The 22,072-nt window shown below is 35.2% G+C and overlaps 1 protein-coding gene and 1 non-coding gene across 2 annotated transcripts in view; one reads left to right on the top strand and one right to left on the bottom strand.

The window, feature by feature from the left end:
- Positions 1-1,932: 1,932 nt before the first annotated feature.
- The window catches only part of Smp_151600 (putative neuronal calcium sensor), a gene marked incomplete at its 3' end in the record, with an annotated part of 22,051 nt that continues 1,911 nt past the window's right edge, over positions 1,933-22,072 (bottom strand). The window contains exons 2-4 of the mRNA XM_018795157.1: positions 12,672-12,827; positions 7,489-7,605; positions 1,933-2,121 (exon numbers count right to left, since the gene is read on the bottom strand). Coding sequence (XP_018649497.1) covers positions 1,933-2,121; positions 7,489-7,605; positions 12,672-12,827 — 462 coding nt within the window. The remainder of the gene's footprint in view (positions 2,122-7,488; positions 7,606-12,671; positions 12,828-22,072) is intronic.
- Positions 10,563-10,633, top strand: Smp_tRNA_00605_Pseudo_TTG.1.1. The gene has a single exon. It is a non-coding gene (tRNA).

Genomic DNA, 22,072 nt, shown 5'->3' with positions numbered 1-22,072 from the left:
CTGTAGTTAAGCAGTACAGTATAGTTCCTGTTACCGAGAGTATGGGAATTTCAGTTCTTCATACATCTTAAGTTGTGTTATGCTTTATATCCACTAGTATAACATGAAGCAGTGGCTCAGCGGTTAACCCGTTCAACCATCAAGTGGAAAGTTTAAATATAGATTCAAATACTATAGTTCTGGAAACTAGATAGTGGCACCAGTCCTCACCTATAGAGCTTGGCTAAGAGGCAAGTACGCAAATGTGAACCTCGTAAACGGAACCTGAATGTATGGTGAATGGGCTGTCAGCATAACATATAAGTATATTGTCCTTAGATAACATCTTGATTTCTAGAAGATTTTCATATATGTACTAAATTAGAGTTTTCAACTTTTTTCCGGCTTAGTATTCATCTTAGAATATTGTTCCAATGAAATGTTCATTAAGAAAAAGATGAAGACGAGAAATACCGGGAAATCGTTTAGCCATTTTACTAATGAATCGGATTCAATCACATGGAACCTGACTCATTCATGCAACAGTTCGAATTGTCATAATATATTAGGACAGCGGGATAAAATTATCTAGACAAATGTTAAAGATCCAGAGGTGGCAAAAGTATCAGCATTAGTACAAAACGATAGCTCGAGGCAATATGATTCAAGAATAAAAAATGAATTCTGGGAATAAAAGTGTTAGGTCATTTTCAAACGCAAAGCATAAGAGAAGACTAAGAATGAGTTCATCTTTCCCATTGTGAACAGTCTTAACCGACTCGTCCAAGGTATCACCTCAGTGATCGCCCTGACCATAACCTGTTAATATGAACCTACTAACATGGCTAAGACTAACAAATAATAATTTCATGGACTGATACCACTTTTTAATTTGTTCTGCCATTCTACTCCTATTCCAACAAACATGGATTAAAATAGAATCAACCTGTGAGTAGTAGTTTTTGATTTTTAGACAGCCATCTTACTTATACCACAATCGATGCAAGCTTCTGATAATCATGTGCGCTCTGTGAACTCGTTCTAGCATGTGCACAAAATTCCTTGCTGTTGTTCACCTTTATATCCATCTATTTGTAAACAGGGAAAAGCAATCTGTCTAGTGTGTCACTTATTTTCGAGTACATAATGATTCCCTTTTATCCATGCAAGTTTTTATACATGTTTGTACGTGTTTGCTTATTACTTATCAACCATTATATAAACTTATATAAACTCGTACAGTGATTCATGTATTCCATAATCAATGCAGAGACCATTCTCTCTTCATACATATTCTTCTTCCATTTGTCTATTCATATGAATATCAGTAATATATGTGTCCTAAACACTAGTATTTCAACGTTTGGTGTATTGTTTTTACAAAAAGTATTATGTTGAAAAAGCTACTGAGAACCACAGTTACATTATTGTCATTATTTGAAGCCCCGATATAGGTCAAAATGATTTCATCAATCACTTATCCACCAGGTCTCATAAGAATGAATATTCATTATGTCATAAATTTTATATAATCCTCAGTCGTAAGTCAGTAACTGTCGATTCAATAATCGAAATCACGATTCAATTAAAGCTAGACCATCATGGAAAACCTGGAAGCACTGCTTGACGGCCGTTTCGTCTTATTCTGGGACTCCTCAGCAGTGCGCATCCACGATCCCGCCTCACGAGATTCTAACCCAGTAGCTATTTTCTATGATTTATTTGCTTGTTTGACGACTTTGTTTTAAAACAAAACATTTATATACTTGTTATGATTTATTATTTTCAATAAGATGTACTTTAACAAGAAAATTCATTCAATTCAAATCAACAACGCGAGCACTTTTTTCGTAGAATAATATATATTACTTAAAAGTAATATTAGTAGTAAGTATATGTCATTTAAATTTTCGTATTTGGCATTAATCATATATGTATAATATTTAAAATCTACTATTTGTGACCATCATTTTGAGCAAGTAATCGATATAAATGTTCATCACTTAAACATCCTTGTATAAATTCTTCTTTTGTTAATACACTATCTGAATTAATATCCATTTTAGTGAAAATTGTTTTTGTACGTTCTGCTGGTGTTTTATTATTCTCTTCATCAATATCACCAACCATTAAGTGAATAGCCTGAAAAAGAATTTTTGTCGAGAAATGAAAAATGAAAATGTTAAAAAATTTAATTGACAAATCAGAGGTGGATACTTTTTGAGTAGTGACAGTGTCTCTTGATGAGTCTCTCCTTTCAGGGCGTCTAGGATTACTGCCGGTCCCAAGCTTGGATGAAGCAAGAGGATCGAGCATAGGGTTAGTAACTCCATCAACCCGCTACAAAAAAGCTGGCCAGTAATAAGTGATCAAGCACATTGATGGGTTGAGTACAGCAAACTGCAGTTTTCCAAGTTTTATGGTCCCTCAAAACTGAACTTTACATCGGATGGAACTGTGGAGCTAGCTATCCTGAGTAGATGAATTATTCATCTAACCAAGATTATTGTTCATATCTCTATGTCTGATCCAATTCGAGTACCTACATATATACAAAATTACGTTTTTTGCCTCTTTTGATGTTCTTTTCACTTCCAATCCCCTATTTAGATTAGGTGTTTGGAGTATACTTATTCACTTAAGCATACTGCAGTTCATAATAACTAAGACGATCAAATCCTAAAAACTGTTTGGGTTTATTAACTAAATTTGCATCACAGCACCTATATGTCAGTTTTATAAAATATTTGATTCAGTATTTATTGGTGGATAAATTTCCCTACATTATCTGTCTTCTTTCATTAAGTTAGTACTAACCCATGCGTTGAATTTATGCATTAGTAGGTTACATAGCCTTTCACATCACTTGAATCAGTGATAATATGGTTGAGTTTCTATAATACTCATAACTTCCCCCTTCATGTACACTACAAAGGAAATTTATATATATACATAGAATCAATAAATGAAATGAAGGTTTCAAAAGGGTAAGAACATTCTTTTACAATAATGAATAGTTTTTTGTATTTTTTTTTATGTTCATAAATTTTAATAAACCTGATTCTTTGGTGAATAAGTACCTCATACTTGAAACGTTTGAAATCCACTGGTCATAGCTCCTCACTAGAACTCCATGGAGTACATCCTGAAGCTAGTCACTAAGGAGTACATGATAATTATCAGTATAGGGTTGTGGAGATTGTTAGGTTTTTATTCAGATCATGAACTGTTCAGTATTAGACCACTATTGAAAACCTAGAAGCTTTGAATGGCTATTTCATCTTAGTAGTATGGGACTACTTAGATTTGTTATATCGTGTGAGTGCCCTATTAATATATGACGTGACGATTCCCGCCAATCAGCGAGGAGTGAATTATCGATCAGAGCAATGATACACAAAAGCCGTACGAGCAGTCTTGAGTACTTATCAGTCCTGCTTTTTGCCTAGCCCAGTCAGTTAAGTCCAGAACACCAATAACAGCCTCTGTAATATGAATCATTATTCTCAAACATACTGGGTTTATATACCAAACAAACTGATCACATCGTACCATAAAATAGAAAATAACATTTGTACAAGATTTGGCCAAATGTGGCTGTGAATAGGGGGAATAGTAATTAATAGACTGGGTATAATTCAGGAATGGTAAATTGTATAATAATAATCTATGAATCAAAATGAAGCTTATAATAAGAGGGACACGAATATGAATATTTAGGCTACTTAACAATTATACATTGGGAAATACACATATTGGTCAATAAATAGTTCTCAAAGTTACCATTCATAAACCGCTTCGGGATAAAACAAGATTATTAAGTATTATTACTAAGGTAAGATTTGATTATTTATCCTATGCCTCATTATCCACCCCACTTGATCTGTTTATTCAAATAGCTGAACTTAATTTTAAATTCACCTGGTATTGTTTGTTTGTATCTTCCCATTGATGTTTAGGACTGCAACCGATCAGTCTCCTATTGGCCATATGTACATACTGTGTGTATTGCCTCGATATAGCCTAAATTCACAAGCATTATAAACAAAGATGGATAGTGGCTATCAGTGGAATCCAGTTTGATGCGCGTTTCGTCCTATTTTGACTCGTCAGCTGGATGTGCCTGCATCCATCTTTGCTTATAAACTTAATTTTGTTTATTTCTCCCTCTATTAAACAAAAAAAATACTGACATAATCAAATTTCAACTTGATTCCTTTCATATTACAAAACTACACAGTGTTTTTTCTTGCACTTGATCATATGCACACAACTATGCACAGTGATGGATCAATTTGGTTAAAGGTAACATAAGATTGACGTAATCAGATCAAGTTTGACTTGGGTTCTTCTTCCCTCAATTATACTATTTGTACTTATGGTAAACAATTTCGGTTATTTGTTTATTTATTCTAAAAAAAAATCATTTACCCTAGATCATAAAACGTCAGAAATTCTATTTGCCATTCTTTGGGATATCAAATTTATGTATACATATATCAGAAGAGGTTTTGTGGATATTATAGTTGTTTTGATAGTTCAGATCATGAATCAATTGAAGGTAGACCACATTGGAAAACCTGGAAGCACTGGACGGCCGTTTCGTCCTTTTTATAAGACTCCTCAGCATCGCGCGTCTACGATTATGTCTTGTGAGATTCGAACCTAGGACCTATCAGTTTCACGCGCGATTATCTTATTATTAAGAATTAGGTCAGTTTTATCTGGGTAGATATATGAATGATATATGATAAAACTATCTTGACTATCTGTTCCTTCCATTAAGATATTTCAACAAGTTACCTGTTTCCTTGTTTGTTTTAACATATCATTATACCTATTAGTCTCATAACTTATTCAGGTGTGTTTATGAAAGATTTATGACGTTTCACTGTACAAGTTATAGAAGAGCCCACTCAAAGAAATCGTGGTTACTAGTATTGTGTATCGTAAAGAATAAACATTATTCGGATGTCAATTCCTGAACTGATAAGTTTTGACTGGCGACCACTCAATATTTGTCGTCAGGATCGACGAAGAAGTAAGAAACGAAAACTTGTTGAAATACTTTGTTCTGAGAATTCTATACTGTACCAAAATTATAATATTGAATAAAGCCATTAATAAGAATAATTGTATTTTACTTATGAAAATAACATAAACTACCCATTTGATTAAATTTATTTAAACCTTGGGAGCCTTGTTTGAATCCTTATTTACTAATAACTCAGAAACTTGTGGAAATCAACAGCGCCTTAAAGAGTCATTATCTTTAACAGTTATCTGTTTTCCTATCAGTTTGTTTGTTAACCTCCAGTTATGGAGTTGAAACATTATTATTATTATTCACTTGGTATTGTTCTACTTGAATCTTCACTGTGATGTTTAGGACTACAATTCATAAGTCTCTTATTGGCATATGTGTATACTGTGCGTATTGCCTCGATATAGCCTTAATTCACAAGCATTATAAGCAAAGATGGATAGTGGCTATCAGTGGAATTCAGAATGGGTGTTTCGTCCTATTTGGGACTCGTCAGCTGGATATACCTGCATCCTGGATTCCATTGCTAGCCAACATCCATCTCTGCTTATAATGTTTGTGACTTAAGGCAATACCGATGCCATCCGAATAGGATGAACAAATGCCAATAAGATACTGATCAAATGTAGTCCTAAATGTCAATAAGAAGATTCAACCAAATAATAACAATTGAATTTAAATTTCACCTCATTGCACAAGCAAGTGGCTATCAGGACTCAGTAGCTGAGTAGATAACGCGATGGAGTTCTAGGCGACAGGTAATGGGCTTGAGTCCCAGACAGAGCAGCCTTATCCAACCTACTCTATCCTGGGACTTCCTTTCTAGTTCTATCCAATTATTGTTCACTTTTCCCATATATGTCTCCATTTCTCGACGTAAAGTGTTCTTTGGTCTTCCTCTTTTTCTTTGAGGGCTTGTCTTGTGACGCAGTTAGATGATTTCGTCAATGTGTGTCCTATCCACTTCCAACGCTTCTTCCTGATTTCTTGCTCCGCTGGATGGAATCTAGTTTGTCCTCTCCCACAGTAGGTCGTTGCTGATAGTGACTGGCCAACGGACTCGAATTATTTTGCTTAGACAACTGTCAATAAACACTTGTATCTTCTTGATGATGACTTTCGTAGTTCTCCACGTCTCCGCTCCATACAGTAGAACTGTCTTGACATTTGTATTGAAAATTCTGATCTTGGTGTTGGTTGATAATTGTTTTGAGTTCGAGATATTCTTCAGTTGTAAATTTGCTTCTCTCGCTTTTCCGAATCGCGCCTTCATATCTATATCAGATCCACAGTGCTCATCAATGATTCTGCTCAAATATGTAAAGGTTTCCACACCCTCCAAAGCTTCTCTGTCAAGTGTAGTTCGAATGGTGCCTGTTGTATTGTATCGGAGAGTCTTGCTTTTCTCTTTGTGTATGTTGAGACCTACTTCTGCTGAGGCTAGTGCTACACTGGTCGTCTTCTCCTGTATTTGTTGTTGCATGTGTGATAGAAGAGCCAAATCATTTGTGAAGTTTAGATCATCCAGCTGCATCCTAGCTGCCCACTGAACCCCATGCTTCCTTCCAGATGTTGACGTCGATCACTAGGAGGAAGAGAGAGGTACATCCAGCTGATGATTCCCAAATAGAATGAAATGCGCATCCTGGATTCCACTGTTAGCCATCTTTGCTTATATTATTATTATTATTGTTAGAAATTCGTATTTTACAATAAATGAAAAACAAAACAAACTAGATTTTATTGACATTTGTTTATTTAATACTACTAACATTGTCAAATTATCAGTAGTCATAAGAAATGTCATTGAACATTTAAAAAAAAAGATTTTTATTCATCGAATCTCTTAAATTTTGATTAAACCACCCTATTAACCGTATTATCTATATTGTTTGTTTAAATACATAAATATTGGTACAAGGAAGCACCAGATAAATATGCTCCTCACAAATCTCATTTGATTTGTGTGAGGGATGTGATACTGCCTGGGTGCCCAAATTGAAGCAGGTGGTTTCCTTAGGGAGCCATACCTGGAGTCTTTGACCTAAAGGTCTAGTCCACAAGGCAGTGGAGCATGGTGAGGAGATGCAGTCCCATGATAGCCGGTGACAAACGATTGATTCATACGCCATTTATTCCCTCAGGATACTGGAGCCCATGTGCACCATTGATTTGGAATCAGGCTTTTCCAACTCCCCTAGGTGAACATTCCGTGTCCACTAACCCGTTTAAAGCACCGTACATTCGCTTTTCATCTACTCAATTTCGTAAACAACAGTAATACCGCAAGAAGGCAATGAGTAGGACTTCCCTGGTAGAGGCTATATACGCGTGGCCATGTGAGAGCAATTTGGAGAAGGAGAGTGGACTCCCCCCACTCTCGGCCATAAATAGGGCATTTGGGGGCATTTATCTATATAATGTCTATATAATATTTAAATAAATAAGTAGTATTAATAGCTTACTTTAATAATTTGTGTCATTTCATATTCTTCAATTGTTCCATTTCTATCAATATCATATAATTGAAAAGCTAATTCAAGTTTTTCTTCTGGACTACCTGATTGAGTAATACTAATAGCCTATATATTGAATAGAAAAAAACACAAAACAAACGAGATGATTTATAGTATTGATAACACAATTAAATAATATATAATGAACATATAGATGTTTATCTTTATATCCATTAATCTCTCTTATACTAAAATGTAATAATCAACTCTTAATAGATATTCAATCAACAAATGATTCTTGTTTTAATGATGTGATTTCGCAGAGATTCTGTGATACACTTTGAGGAAATCACCCAATTGAGTCACAAGACAAGACCTCACATGGAATACTGAAGGTCAAAGGAAAAGAGGAAAACTAGAGAACACATTATGCCGAGAAGTGGAAACAGACATGAGAAGAATGAACAAAAACTGGATAGAACTAGAAAAGAAGGCCCAGGATAGAGTGTGTTGGAGAATGTTGGTCAGCGGCCTATGCTCCATTGGGAGTAACAGGCGTAAATAAGTAAATTTCGCAGAGATTAGTTAAATTTGTAGATGGGATGAAACTATAATTTATGAATGACCTTTGAGCAACAGTAAAATGATCTTGGAAATATCCTACTAACTAGGACTAAATGAAGGTTTTTGAAGTAGTGTGAGGAATTAGATTTACAGTCGATGGAATTATGTTTGGAGTTTTCATGACAAACTGATATCAATTTTGCTGCTTAAACTCCATTTAACCAAATGGATGAATGAATTTCGCGCCAAAATTCGAGACCTGATTGATTCGTCCATAAATTTTAGTCTCGCCCTAGATGGTATTTGTTAGAGATTAATATGTATTAAGATACTAATGAAATCAACTGGATACAGTATATATGTTTTGATCAAGTATGGGACTGTCTAGCACTGTTCACCTATTATCCCCTCTCCATCCTGAATAATTGTTTGTTCGCTTTTCACACACATATACACATTATGAATAAGGCGAATAATATAAAAATTATGGTTCTCTTAAATCAACTGTGAACTATAACTAATTATAAATGCTGTAACTACTCTGATGTAAAGAAAAGCATGTTCTCTATCATATGGAAGGTTTCACATACACTTTCTATCTTCCCTTAAACTATGAGATTAGGATCGCCTCATATCTTCCTTTCTTCTTGTACTACATCCCCATATGTAATCTTTCATTTATATATTACCACCATTATATTAACTACTTCTATGAATTGGGTGTTCATCTTGTTGTGCTAATGAGGTATGGTAACTTGGACTGATGTATATGTGTGCCTGGTCCTACATTATAGTTGACTGACTGACATCTCATTCTGATGAGGTTATCTTTATTTATTACTATAATTAATGTTGCGTTTATGATGTTTAACTGGTATAAAAAGAAAGCTAATTGTCGCTGTATTTACTGAAAACTAATTATTTATGTTACAAGCCACGTAAAAACTACTTTGTTACTAACCAGAAATTAAGTAATATTTTGATAGAGTTTTGTTCTTCTATCCGAAGTTTGTGCTGATGATGTCGTTCAGAAGGATGATGAAAGCTCCACAACCAAACCATGCAGCTCAGAGAACGAAACTCCATCAAAATCATCCACCTGAGCTACAAATCTTCTCCACCATTAATTAATATATATAATGACAAAAACGTAAGTGATTTTTTCAAATAACCATTAACTCATTTCTTTTGTTAACACAAGTCTTGAAGGTAAAGCAATGTGACTGTTGAAACTGTCAATAGTCACCATGGTGTATTATATTAGTTTTTGTTTTTTAATGTTACAAACAAACTATTTACTGAATAGTGAATACATCCAACAAATCCATTTCATTATCAGAAGGGGTTTTGTGAAGATTTAGTATTTTCATTGTTGAAAGCGTGGAAGCACTGGACATAAGCAACATCGAATGCCTGCTCAGTGCTCTATCGGTTAATTGCTCTGGCGCGAGACTGATAGGTTCTGGGTTCGAATCTCGCGAGGCAAGGTCGTGGATGCATACTGCTGAGGAGTCCCACAATAGAACGAAACGGCCGTCAAACAGTGCTTCCAGGTTTTCCCTGGTGGTCTAGCTTCAATTGACTCACGCTTTCAACTATGAAAATACATTTCATAAAAACTGAAGTATGGGACAATTCATTGTTATTTTTTTGGAATGTTACGTGTTAGTTGTAATGATCTGTTTTTACTGGCTTAAGTCTACTTTAAATGTACTGAAATTTCGTGACTATGTAGATCAATCCTTTATATCTCTAGATATCTATATCATTAAACGCTACACTTATTGAATTTTCTGTTTTCTGTCACTGTACAAATGTATTGAAGTACTGAATATGATGGCGCCCAACAATCTGTGAACATGTTATCATGTTTGTATGTGTTTGGTTTTTATTTGTCTAGTTAAATGTCAACACTTCAAATCAATACAACTTCATTTATATTTGGTAGGAAATTTGTAATATATAAATATTTGACAACTAGGATTTCAACTTGTAAGGATGGCTCGTTGGCAAAATCAAGGAAGCCTCAAGAAGCCCAGAAAGAGCCGAAGACATTCCATCCAATCACCACTAGGGGAATATTCTAGGATGTTGACGTGTAGCTTCCCTATAGGACGAATAAGAAGGACGCACTATGCGCCTATTGACTGTCCAAAATGATGATTTACTTTCAGCCAGAAAACTATAAATACATGAGATTTTTGTACCATATTTGAGACTGTTTGGGGAATAAAATTCCTGCCTACTAGTCTTCTATCTTCTCTCTTGCGACGTTACAGGTTAGATCGTTCAAGTAGTCTAGTAGTACGCAGCATAGCAAGAATCAAGGCTCTAGATAATAACACCACTGAAGAAGGAATTTGTTTCCTAATCACTTTATAAACTGAAACTATACAAATAGTCGAAAAGTTCATAGGTGATTTATGAGGTTCAATTTAAACAAGTACTCTGAAATCAACAGTAGGAAGTTCAAAATTTTACCTTCTAGAGCAAAGTAAATATCTGTTTGTTCTAGTGAGGTCAGTAGCTAAGTGGATAACGCGATGGCGTTTGAAGCAAAAGGTAATGGGTTCGAATCCCAGAGTGAACATCAATTCTGAGATGCAGGTGAGTCCAGCTGACGAGTCCCAAATAGGACGAAACGCGCGTCAAACTGGATTCCACTGCTAGCCACTATCTATCTTTGCTCATAAAGTAAATATCTTAAAGATAATAAATTTCGAAATCTCTAAGAAACGTATGTCTTTTTTTCTTAGCTTTCAATTGTCTTATCTGGTTGTCATTTGATCCGTGGAAGAGTGAATTATGTATTATTTCTTTTGGGTTAAATCGATTTGTATTCGTCGCTTAATTTGTTGTGGTTGTAAACGGTTAGATTAATCTCAAAAAGGATGTCGGTTCTGGCAAGATCTATGAGTATTATACTACTTGAATATCAACAGAGAATTGAAAATTGATTGATGGATTTATTTTTGAATACTTCATTTATCCAAAACGCCTTTATAGGTTAATGACCAAATTAAAGTCTACAAAGGAAGCGGCGGTACTGTCCTAGGACGGAACTGTAAAGATCCTATCAACCTAGAAATGGTACAAATCGTTAATGGTAATTTAGTTACATTTAAACCAGGTGCTTACAAGCGTTGGACATACTTTGACTCTAATGTCACCTAATGTTCTGTTAAGAATCCATAGAACTATCGCATTAGTATGGGGGAGCTGAAATTTATGCGACTACAGAATCCACCACTGATTCCAATTAGGTGGTTCCATTAGAATTCTATTGCAGAAATTTCCCGCCACATTGAGTTAAATAGCTCGCATAGAAACTACGACACAATATGAATTTAAGCCTAAATTCTGCAATCAAAAAGAAACAAACATTCCTAATCCATCACTCTTTCACGTTCCTAATCTCCCTTCATAGATTGTATTATTTTTGTTCATTCTCGCAACTTCATCTGTAAATCATTTCAATATAATACTATTCATCACCTTCTAGTAGTTATTATATAATTCCCTTGATGGGTTGATATCCGTTGAAATCTTGGCACAAGTACAAAAAAACTGCCTACCTTTCACCGATTGCTGTTACTTTTAGTATAAGCTAGTTGTTTAAATATCAGTGAGGAGGTGGATAAATTATCGGAGAGACTATTGAAACTAATAGTTGGACTCAATCAATATAATATACCACAAAATCCTTTTCTTTTCAATCCCTGATACTTCCTTTGCTGATATTTTGTAACATTTTCGATCAATGTACATACATGTTTACTGGTTTATTACATTATTTATGACTGACTGACTAATTGAATTAACCTAATCAGTATACAGATTATCACAATAACAAGAACTTGAAGACAGTTGTTTAAACAAATTAATATCATGATTAAATTGAAGCTAAACTTTATCAGTTGAGATGCCTGGGACACGTGTTACGTATGCACAACCACCGACTGCCCCAACGTGCAATGTTTTATTGTGTAGGAGTAGGTTGGAAGAAAGCTAGGGGCGGCCAGACCAAAACGTGGCACAAATCCATGAAGTCACTGACAATTGGACTGAGCCGTGTTGGTAGATATAGACTACCTGGTTGGGATTCGCGAGATGATAGCAATCGATAGTTAGACACCTTGAATGACATGGCTCAAAATCGTTTGCAATGGCAAAGGTGCATCCACTCTTTGTGTTCTACCAAATTCTAATCTTCTGAATTCTTCATGTCCCTATCCTTTTTCTCTTTTCAAATTTATTTCACTGTATTATACTCCTTCAATGACATCTTCAAACCCTAATCTTTCGGATCACTGCTTATACTCTTACTACTTCTACCACTATGGGATTTGAATCAACAACTGCATCTCTGTGTTAATATGGTATGGCAACTCGAACTGATGTACGTACGTACGAAGTTCTACGTTGCTGCTGACTGACTGACTGACTGAAACTATCGTGGAAAACCTGAAAACACTTGACGTCCGTTTCGTTCTACTGTAAGACTTCTCAGCAGTGCGCATCCACGATCCCGCCTCACGAGATTCGAACCCAGGACCTATTGGTCACGCGTGCGAACTCTTAACCTCTAGACCAATAAACCGGCATCCGATAAGTGAATAATAACTTACTGTTAAAAATTCATTAAAATCAATACTTCCACTAGCATCTTGATCAAATGTACGAAATAAATGTTCATAGAATAATCTTGCTTTACCATCTGGAAAAAATTGTGTATACATACTAAGAAATGTTGAACGATTCAATAAACCTGAAGGACAATCTTTCTGTAAAATAAAGAATAAATTAAAAGAAATAATAAGTCAATATATAAAGAGAAAGAAGATTGACAAAACAAAATATGTATAAATTTAAACTCTGGGATGTAGATCAATCTACCTGACGAGTCCTTAATGGGACGAAACACGCATCCTGGATTCCACTGCCGGCCACTATCTATCTTTGTTTATAATGCTTGTGACTTAAGGTAATATGCACATATGTCAATAAAAGACTGATCAATTACAGTCTTAAAACATCAATGAGAAGATACAAGCAAACAATACTAAGTGAATTCAAACTTCGCCTCATTTCACAAGCAATTAGCTATCAGAACTCAATAGCTCAGTGAATAGCACGATGACGTTTGAAGCGAAAAATACTGGGTTCGAGTCCCAGAGTACATCCAGATGACGAGTCCCAAATAGGACGAAACTCGCGTCCTGGATTCCATTTGTGAATTAAGGCAAGATCGAGACAATACGCACAGTATGCACATATGCCAATAAGAGACTAACCAGTTGCAGTCCTAAGCATCAATGGGAAGATTCAAACAAACAATACTAAGTGAATTTAAGTATAAGTTTTTTCAGTAATTATTGTACCTTAACGTATACACAGTATTGTACAGGATCAAACGAGCTAAACTTTAAATTAGGCTATTTGACATATAACTATGGTTATTTTAAATAATGGTAATTCATCTTTATTCCTAAATAATTAGCCTTCTTACACATATAATTACATAAATGAGTATATACGAATTCGTTTATGGTAGGGATATATAAACCTTCAATACGAACGTCAAGATAGTCCTACTGTACGAAGCTGAAACGTGGAGAATTACAACAACCATAGTCAAGAAAGTACAAATATTTATAAATAGTCGTCTGCGCAAAATACTCAACGTTCACTGGACGGACACTATCAACAACAGCGTTTTATGGGAGATAATAAACCAGCTTCCATCTGAAGAGAAAAGTAGGAAAAGGCCCTTGCATTGGATAGGATGTAAATTTAGGAAATCACTGAACTACATCACGAAGCAAGCGCCAACTTGAAATCCTGAATGGAAGCGGAAAAGTGGAAGGCCAAAGAACACATTACGTCGGGAAATAGAAGCAGATATCCAAAGGATGAATAGCAACTGGAAAGAACTAGAAAGGATTGTTTAGGACAGGGTTGGATGGAGAATGCTGGTGGGCGGCCTCTGATCCTCCACGAGGGGTAACAGGCGTAGGTAAGTAAATATATATATATATATATATATATATATATATATATGAAATAATACTTAGGCTTTATCATGAAATTTTATTGTGCATCTTTAATCAACTAACTTCCCTGTAGACTGTTGGATAGTCGTTAACAAAAATAAATTGTCAACTGAATTGAAGTGAAGACTATAAGAATATGTCCTAAATTTAGCCAATATTTAATTATGGTCATTGGCTAGCTATTTCTTCAAGGAGTTCACTTATCAAACGAGTTTCAATCAAACTCATTTCTAATTCTCAATAAGGAGATTTGTGGAGATTAAAGTATTTTCACAGTTGAAATCACTATTCGATCTATGCTAGAGAACTATTATAAAGTTGGAAGGACTGCACGGCCATTTCGTCCTAGTATGGGACTACTCGTGATTTAAACTATGAAATTTACACAAATCTCCATACTAATAACAATCATGTTTTCACTAGTAACTAGCTACAAGATAGAACCCCGAGAGTTCTAAAGAGAAGCTCTGACTAGTGTATTCCGATCCGTGTCAGTTTTGAGACCATTCAAAGAAAGAAGGATTGCATAATATCATAGATTGATTGAAGTTAGTTGTAGGCGACGTTCGATGCCAGCTCAATGGTTTAGATGTTAAGCATTTGTGCGCGAAACCGAAGCTTCTTGGTTCAAGTCCCGAGTACGGAATCGTTGATTTGCACTGTTGATATGTCCCAGACTATGACAAAATAGTCGTTCAGTGCTTCCTTCAGATTTTCAATAGTCATCTAGCTTAGATGGACTTTTCATTCAACAACCGGTAGAATTTTTAAATCAATTTTTACAATTTAAGGATAAACCATCAATTATTGACTTAGTATTGTTTGTTTGAATCTTCCCATTGATGTTTAGGACTGCAATTGGTCAGTCTCTTATTGGCATATGTGCATACTGTGCATATAGCCTCGATATAGTCTACATTCACAAACATTGTAAGCAAAGATGGATAGTGGATAGCAATAGAATCCAGTTTGACGCGCGTTTCATCCTATTCGGAACTCGTCAGCTGGATGTACCTGCATTTCAGAATTGATGTTCACTCTGGGATTCGAACCCAGTATCTTTCGCTTCAAACGTCATCTCGTTATCCACTTAGCTACTGAGTCCTGTGATGCAGGTACATCCAGCTGACGAGTTCCAAATAGGATGAAACGCGCGTCAAACTGGATTTAACTGTTAGCCACTATCCATCTTTACTTACAATGTCATCAATTATTGATTCAAACTATTGACAATATTCACTAAATACTTCTTATCTAACTTTCTTTTTTCCAATTCATTTCATAGATCTATAATACAGAATGTAATTTTCATTAAACATTTCCATTGATATATGCAAAAATTATTTGGCATTGTTTATTATTAACATTTCAATGAAGTATAACCCTTACATAAGCAACAACAACAACATACGAATGGTAATAAAACTTGGGTTTGAACATCAAATCTCTAATGTAATGTATACTTTAATATATATATATAATACTTAATGAATGAAATAAATAGGAAAAATGACCGAAACTCATGGATACAACCCATCTATTGAACATTGTACATATACAGATTACATTATTACATCAGCTTCCAATCATTCCCCCCTATACCCCCATTTTTCCCAACTACTATTAGTTCATCATGTAAATTATAAATAAATCAATGAGGGAATATTTCACTTTGAAAGTAAAACAAAAAAAAGACAAAAAAAAAGGAGATCACTTAATTGTATCAAATATATATATAACTAATGTAATTCCATATGGATAAAAATGAACCTTTTTTTTCGAAAATCAAAAAAAACCCAGCAATATCAATATATAGATACCAAACATAGAATTATACCATACGGTATCCGTAAATGAAGTAATATATACAGAGTCTAATGTATGTGTTGTTATGTTCATTATCATGGATACATGAATGTGTATGTGCATGTGTGTGTGTGTGTGTTTGTATATGAGACAGAAAAAAGGAAATGGGGAATAGGATGTAGAGAGTTTTATAATGTAATTTTATGGGATAAATCATATGTAGAAATTGTGACCATTTGTTTGAATTGTTAACTAAATAAATATGTCAATATGATAGATAGATGGATAGATGTGTGGATAGATAGATAAATAGAATGCAGAAAAAATGAATGAATGATGGATAACTCGCGCGCGAGACTGATAGGTTGTGGGTCCGATTCTCGCGAGGTGGGATCGTGGATGCTCACTGTTGAGGAGTTCCACAATAAGACAAAATGGCCTTCCAGTGCTTTCAGGTTTTCCATGGTGGTCTAGCTTCAATTGACTCATGATTTCAACTAGACAAAGTTACTAAAATCTCCACAAAGCCCCCTTTCTGAGAGTTAGAAATGCCAAAAGAAATGTAAGGAAGAGTATAATTTTGAACCATTGAGCATTCATTGCCGGTTGCATTTTATTCTAATTTCACAAAATAATCAACTACACTATGGTCTATACACAATTTGTAATGGAAAATAATTCGTTGAAACAATATATTTTTGACTTCTCAAAAACGAATTGCTATACACTATTCTCCACTAGTGATATATTTAGAACTGAATTTGATGTGTGTCTCTTTGTCTATGATTTCTTTAAATTAATGTATGGTCCTGGGTTCAAATCTCGTGAGGCGATGTCGTGGATGCGCATTGGTGAGGAGTCCCACAATAGGATGAAATGGCCGTCCAGTACTTCCAGGTTTACCATGGTGGTCTAGCTTCAATTGACTCATGATTTCAACTATATATAAAAATTACTAAAAATCTCCACAAACAACCCCAATTAATGGATATGTTTGAATATTTCATGTAGTTATAAGTTAATGAGTGTTAATTAGAACGGAATTCATTCCCTTTGATTTCACTGCTAGCTATTATCCAAGAATATGAATTGAAACTAGTCTCATATTATGGATTGATATTATTTTGAGTATCATTGAATAGACCGGAGATTAATATTCACCTATGTTATTTTAAGTTCAAGATGAGAACTTCCAAAGTTCTAATGACTAGTTGTAAATAACAAGTTCAATCAAGTTAGAAGTAAATCAGTCTTCGTAAGAGAAGATGGATAGTGGCTAGCAGTTTGACGCGCGTTTTGTCCTATTTGGAACTCGTCAGCTGAATGTACCTGCATCTCAGAGTTGATGTTCACTCTGGGACTCAAACCCAGTACCACTTACTTCAAACGCCATCGTGTTATTCACTCAGCCACGAAACGCGCGTTATGGATTCGACTGTTAGCCACTATCCATCTTTGCTTACCGTGCTTGTGAATTTATGCTATATCGAGGCAATACGCACAGTATGCACATATGCCAATTAGAGACTGACCAATTGCAGTCCTAAACATCAATCGGAAGATTCAAACAAACAATACTAAGTAAATTTAAATCAGTCTTTGTTTATGATGTCACTGAGTGATTATCCAGTAAAATATAATGGGCAGTCTACAATGGGATACAGAAAATCATTACATTCTAACTTGATGGTCATGAGGTTCCAAGAAACTTTAAAGTTTGTTCGAACATTATCGGCTTAGATCAATCATACGTCAATCAGATCCTACACTGATAATGACTGAATTGGTATTAAAGAGGAATCCGTCACTAATGTAAGTTTTGATGGGGTTTTGTTTTTTGGACCGAATGATTTAGTCATGAAAGAATTCCGCCAAAATGCAGGTACCCACTTGGAAACAACTTTACTCTCTCCATGAATTTCTTCGTCAACAGATTCACACAACAAATATCATATATTAAGACTAAATTATTCAGTTCAAAGAACGAAACTCTATCAACATCATCTACTTGTGCTTTAAATCCTCTCTACCATCTTTTTCAGTTAATTTTTCATTATGATAATATGAATGTTAGACACGTAGACCATTGGATGTTGGTTAAATGTTCTAAAGGTTAATCACTCGCCACGAAATTTGGAAGGTCTTGGTTTCAATACCAGATAAGGTCGTGGATGGGTACTCTTGAGGAACCCAACACAAAGACGAAGCAGCCAGCCAGTGATTACTATTTTACTCTAGTTGTCTATTCAAGATCATTTCGTAATAAAAACTAGGAAACATAAAATTTAATTTGAAGTGAGCAATGAAAAAAATGAACTGACTGTCATATGGGAACTTTCATTTTTCCATTTTAGAGGAAAGATAATATATCTCTGAACTATGAAATACTTAAAGTCGATTGAATTGTTTTTGTCTAAGATTGTGGAGATTGTCGAGTTTAGATTGATGTTATGAATGGACCAATATTAAACCATGATTGAAGTTGGTTGAAGTTAAACATTAACACTATTGGATCCAGGTTCAATGGTTTAGAGGTTAAGCGTTCACGCGAGTGGTCGAAGATACTGGGTTCTAGTACGGCGTACGAAATCGTAAATGAACACTGTTGAGGAGTCATATGCTATGACGAAACGGTCGTCGCTTGTTTGCAGGTTCCCAATAGTGGCCCAACATTGGTCCATTCATAACATCAATCTAATATCTGTTGGTTGATTATATTGTATTTTGATTCAACGAAATTATAATTAGCACTAGTCAAATCATTCATAGTTAAGTAATCCTATTTCCCATTAGTACCTTGAATGAGTACAATGAAATGTCTGATATATAAGTGATTTGCTTTCAAACAGTTGGATATCATCATCAGCAACAGCGTAGTGTGGGATACAGGATCTTCCTACTAAAGAAGAAATTACGAAACGATGTTGGAATTGGGTGGGAGATACTTTGAGGAAATCATCAAACTGCATCACGAGGCAGGGTGCTAACTTGGAATCCTGAATGGAAACGAAAAAGTGGAATATCAAAGAACACAATGTGTGGAGAATCGGAAGCAGCAATGAAAAGAATGAATGGCAACTGGAAATAACTGTCAAGGATTGTCCATGACAGTTAGATGGAGAATGCTGGTGGTCGGCCTATGTTCCTTCATAAGGAGTAGCAGGGGTAAGTGAGTAAGTGAGTAATTAAGTGATTTCCTTTCAAGCAGTTACAAATACATTTTACAAGTGAATAGAAGTTTCTTATTCATTATTAAGCAGCTAGGTGGTGTATGCTACTGACGTCGACAGATATAAGTAATATGTATCATCAATCGAAGTTGAAGTATCTGGAGGCAGATGCTTAACAAGATCGAAGGAAAGAGAATGATAACAAAAAATGATTGATGTGGAAACGAAAGAACAATGAAGTCTGAGACAATTGGTTGACATTCGATTGTCCTCACTTATAATCTCGTTCACTACAGCCATACCACATGAGAACGGAAAGGTGAAATTTACAAGATTAACAGAATAAAAGATCTACATCATTGTAATGTCATTTATAATGTGATCTTGGTTCGAAAAGAAGATATAGATGAAGAGATATTTAAACCCAAGATCTAAGAGTAACTGACAAATGAATATATCTGAGTTATTGAAACAGTTTCTGAGTCAAGTTACTTGTTTTCTCCAAACACTGGTTATGATTAATCATGACGATTCTGAACATATAGTCTGTCTCCATCAATCAATCTTATCTCAACAGTTATGAATGTAACGTTTTAGTTTGATTGAGTCTAGCTCCATTTCAAATTACTTCTCTCTCAGCGTGCATCATATGTCATGAAAGGAAGTGGCTGAACATACGTAACTCACATTCTAGTTACTACAGTTAAGGATAATCCAGAAACTTTATCATTCAATTTATCATCTTCTTTCTTATTAGTCTACATTTATCCTCAATAATGCTCACCTAGTTATTCCACGATACATGAGGATTTCTTCGAAAATGTCTATGATCAAACAATAGTATCCTACATATTTACTTTGACAGGCTATTTCAATACAACAGATTAATACAAAGTAAACTGATACCGATTACACCCGCCTTTAGTTGACAAAAGAATATTTTTATTGAGATTTTTTAAAATATGCTTTGAAGGTGTTTATCAAAATCTGATGTTAACTGGAATTACTTTTTTTCGGGTTAGCGTTTTTTGGCGAGTTAGTTTTCTACGGGATGAGGTCGCTAACCTCATGCCCAACCCTCCTACTTTATCCGGGCTTGAGACTTGCAGTAGCGACAGAGGGGCTCTAGGAGGAATGGATAGGATACACACGGAGAAAAGCACCCAACTGCGTCACAAAACAAGCCCTTACTTGGAATCCTCAAGGCTAAAGAAGAATAAGAAGACCAAAGAACACATTACATCAAAAAATGGGGACAGATATGAGAAGAATGAACAACAATTGAATAGAATTAGAGAGAAAGGCCCAGGACAGAGTGAGTTGGAGTATGCTGGTCGGTGGCCTATGCTCCATTGGGGGTAACAGGAGTATTCGTAAAGAAAATATTGAGTTCTTCTGGATCAGTGAATATTAGGAAACAGTGGCAAATAATCTTAGTATATTTCAAGTAATTCAAGACTATCCACAGATATAAACTAAAGTATAGAATAAATTCATTTAGTATTGTTTGTTTGAATCTTCCCTGTTGATGTTTAGGATTGAAACTGGTCAGTCTCTTATTGGTCATATATGCATACTGTGCGTATTGCCTTGATATAGCCTTATTTCATAACCATTATAAGCAAAGATGAATAGTGGCTAGCAGTGGAATCCAGGATGTGCGTTTCGTCCTATTTGGGACTCATCAGCTGGATGTACCTGCATCTCAGAGTTGATGTTCACTCTGGGACTCGAACCCAGTAGCTTTCACTTCAAACGCCTTCGCGTTATCCACTCGGCCACTGAGTCCTGATAGCCACTTGCTTGTGCAATGGGGTGAACTTCAAATTCCCTTGGTATTGTTTGTTTGAATCTTCCCATTGATGTGAAGTATAGATTAATGAAAAATCTATCATTCTCATCATACCTAATAAATACGTGAATTGAAGTCATAAAAGCTTTCCTTTAATCTTACCGCTCTTATAATACTCTTTATTTATAATATTACAATGGATTCATTTTTATCTTTGTTATCACTTGTGACCCTATGCCCTATTAATAACTTAATAACTTAATGATACCGCTAATTAGAGAACAGTGATTTATTGACCGGATCAATGACTCATAAACCCCGTACGAACAGGATAGAGTATTTATCAGTCTTTCTTTCTGCCTAACCCTGCCTGTTGAGTCCAGAACACCAATCTTAGCTTCTGGGATATGAATCTTATATTTCAAACAAAAATGGGTTTATATAGAAACCAAACAGACCATATCACACCATAAAATAAAAATCAACATTTGTACAAGATTTAGCCAAATGTGGCTGTGAATATGGGAGACTGTATTTAAGAGACTGAGCATAACTCAAGAATGGTAAATCGTATAATAGTAGTCTATAGGTCGAAACAAAGCTTTTAATAAGAGGAGAATGAATATACACTATACAATGCATTATACAATAAAAGTATATGTATCGTATTGGGGTAAAAATATATCTCAACAGTTAATATTCCTTGATCTCATAGGGATAAAACAATCTTCATTACACAAAATCTCTCTGAAATTCTTAGGGATTTAGACAATTTCAATGCCTATACATATCCTTCTTAATCATAAATATTTTCATAGTTGAAAGCGTGAGTCAGTTCAAGCAAGACCACCATAGAAAACCTGGAAATACTGGACGCCTGTTTCGTCATATTGTGGGACTCCTCAGCAGTGCGCATCCACGATCCCACACTCGCGAGATTCGAACCCAAGACCTACCAGTCTCGCGCCAGAGCACCTAACCGATAGACCACTGAGCTGGCATCCAACGGTGTTAATGTCTAACTTCAACTGATCCACGAAGTTGAGCAACCATTCACCAATTGTTTTCAGTGAGTTCTTATCTCACGACAGATGTGGTTTGAACTCCACTGGTCACTGCTTCTCACTAGAGCTCCTGGATGTACTTCTCGAAGTCACTAGTGAGCATATGATTATATCAATTATCAGAAGGGGTTTTGTGGAGATTTA

The sequence above is a fragment of the Schistosoma mansoni genome, chromosome 1 (genome assembly GCF_000237925.1).
Source record: "Schistosoma mansoni strain Puerto Rico chromosome 1, complete genome".
NCBI lineage: Eukaryota > Metazoa > Platyhelminthes > Trematoda > Strigeidida > Schistosomatidae > Schistosoma > Schistosoma mansoni.
This window is presented reverse-complemented; position numbering and strand designations above follow the sequence as displayed.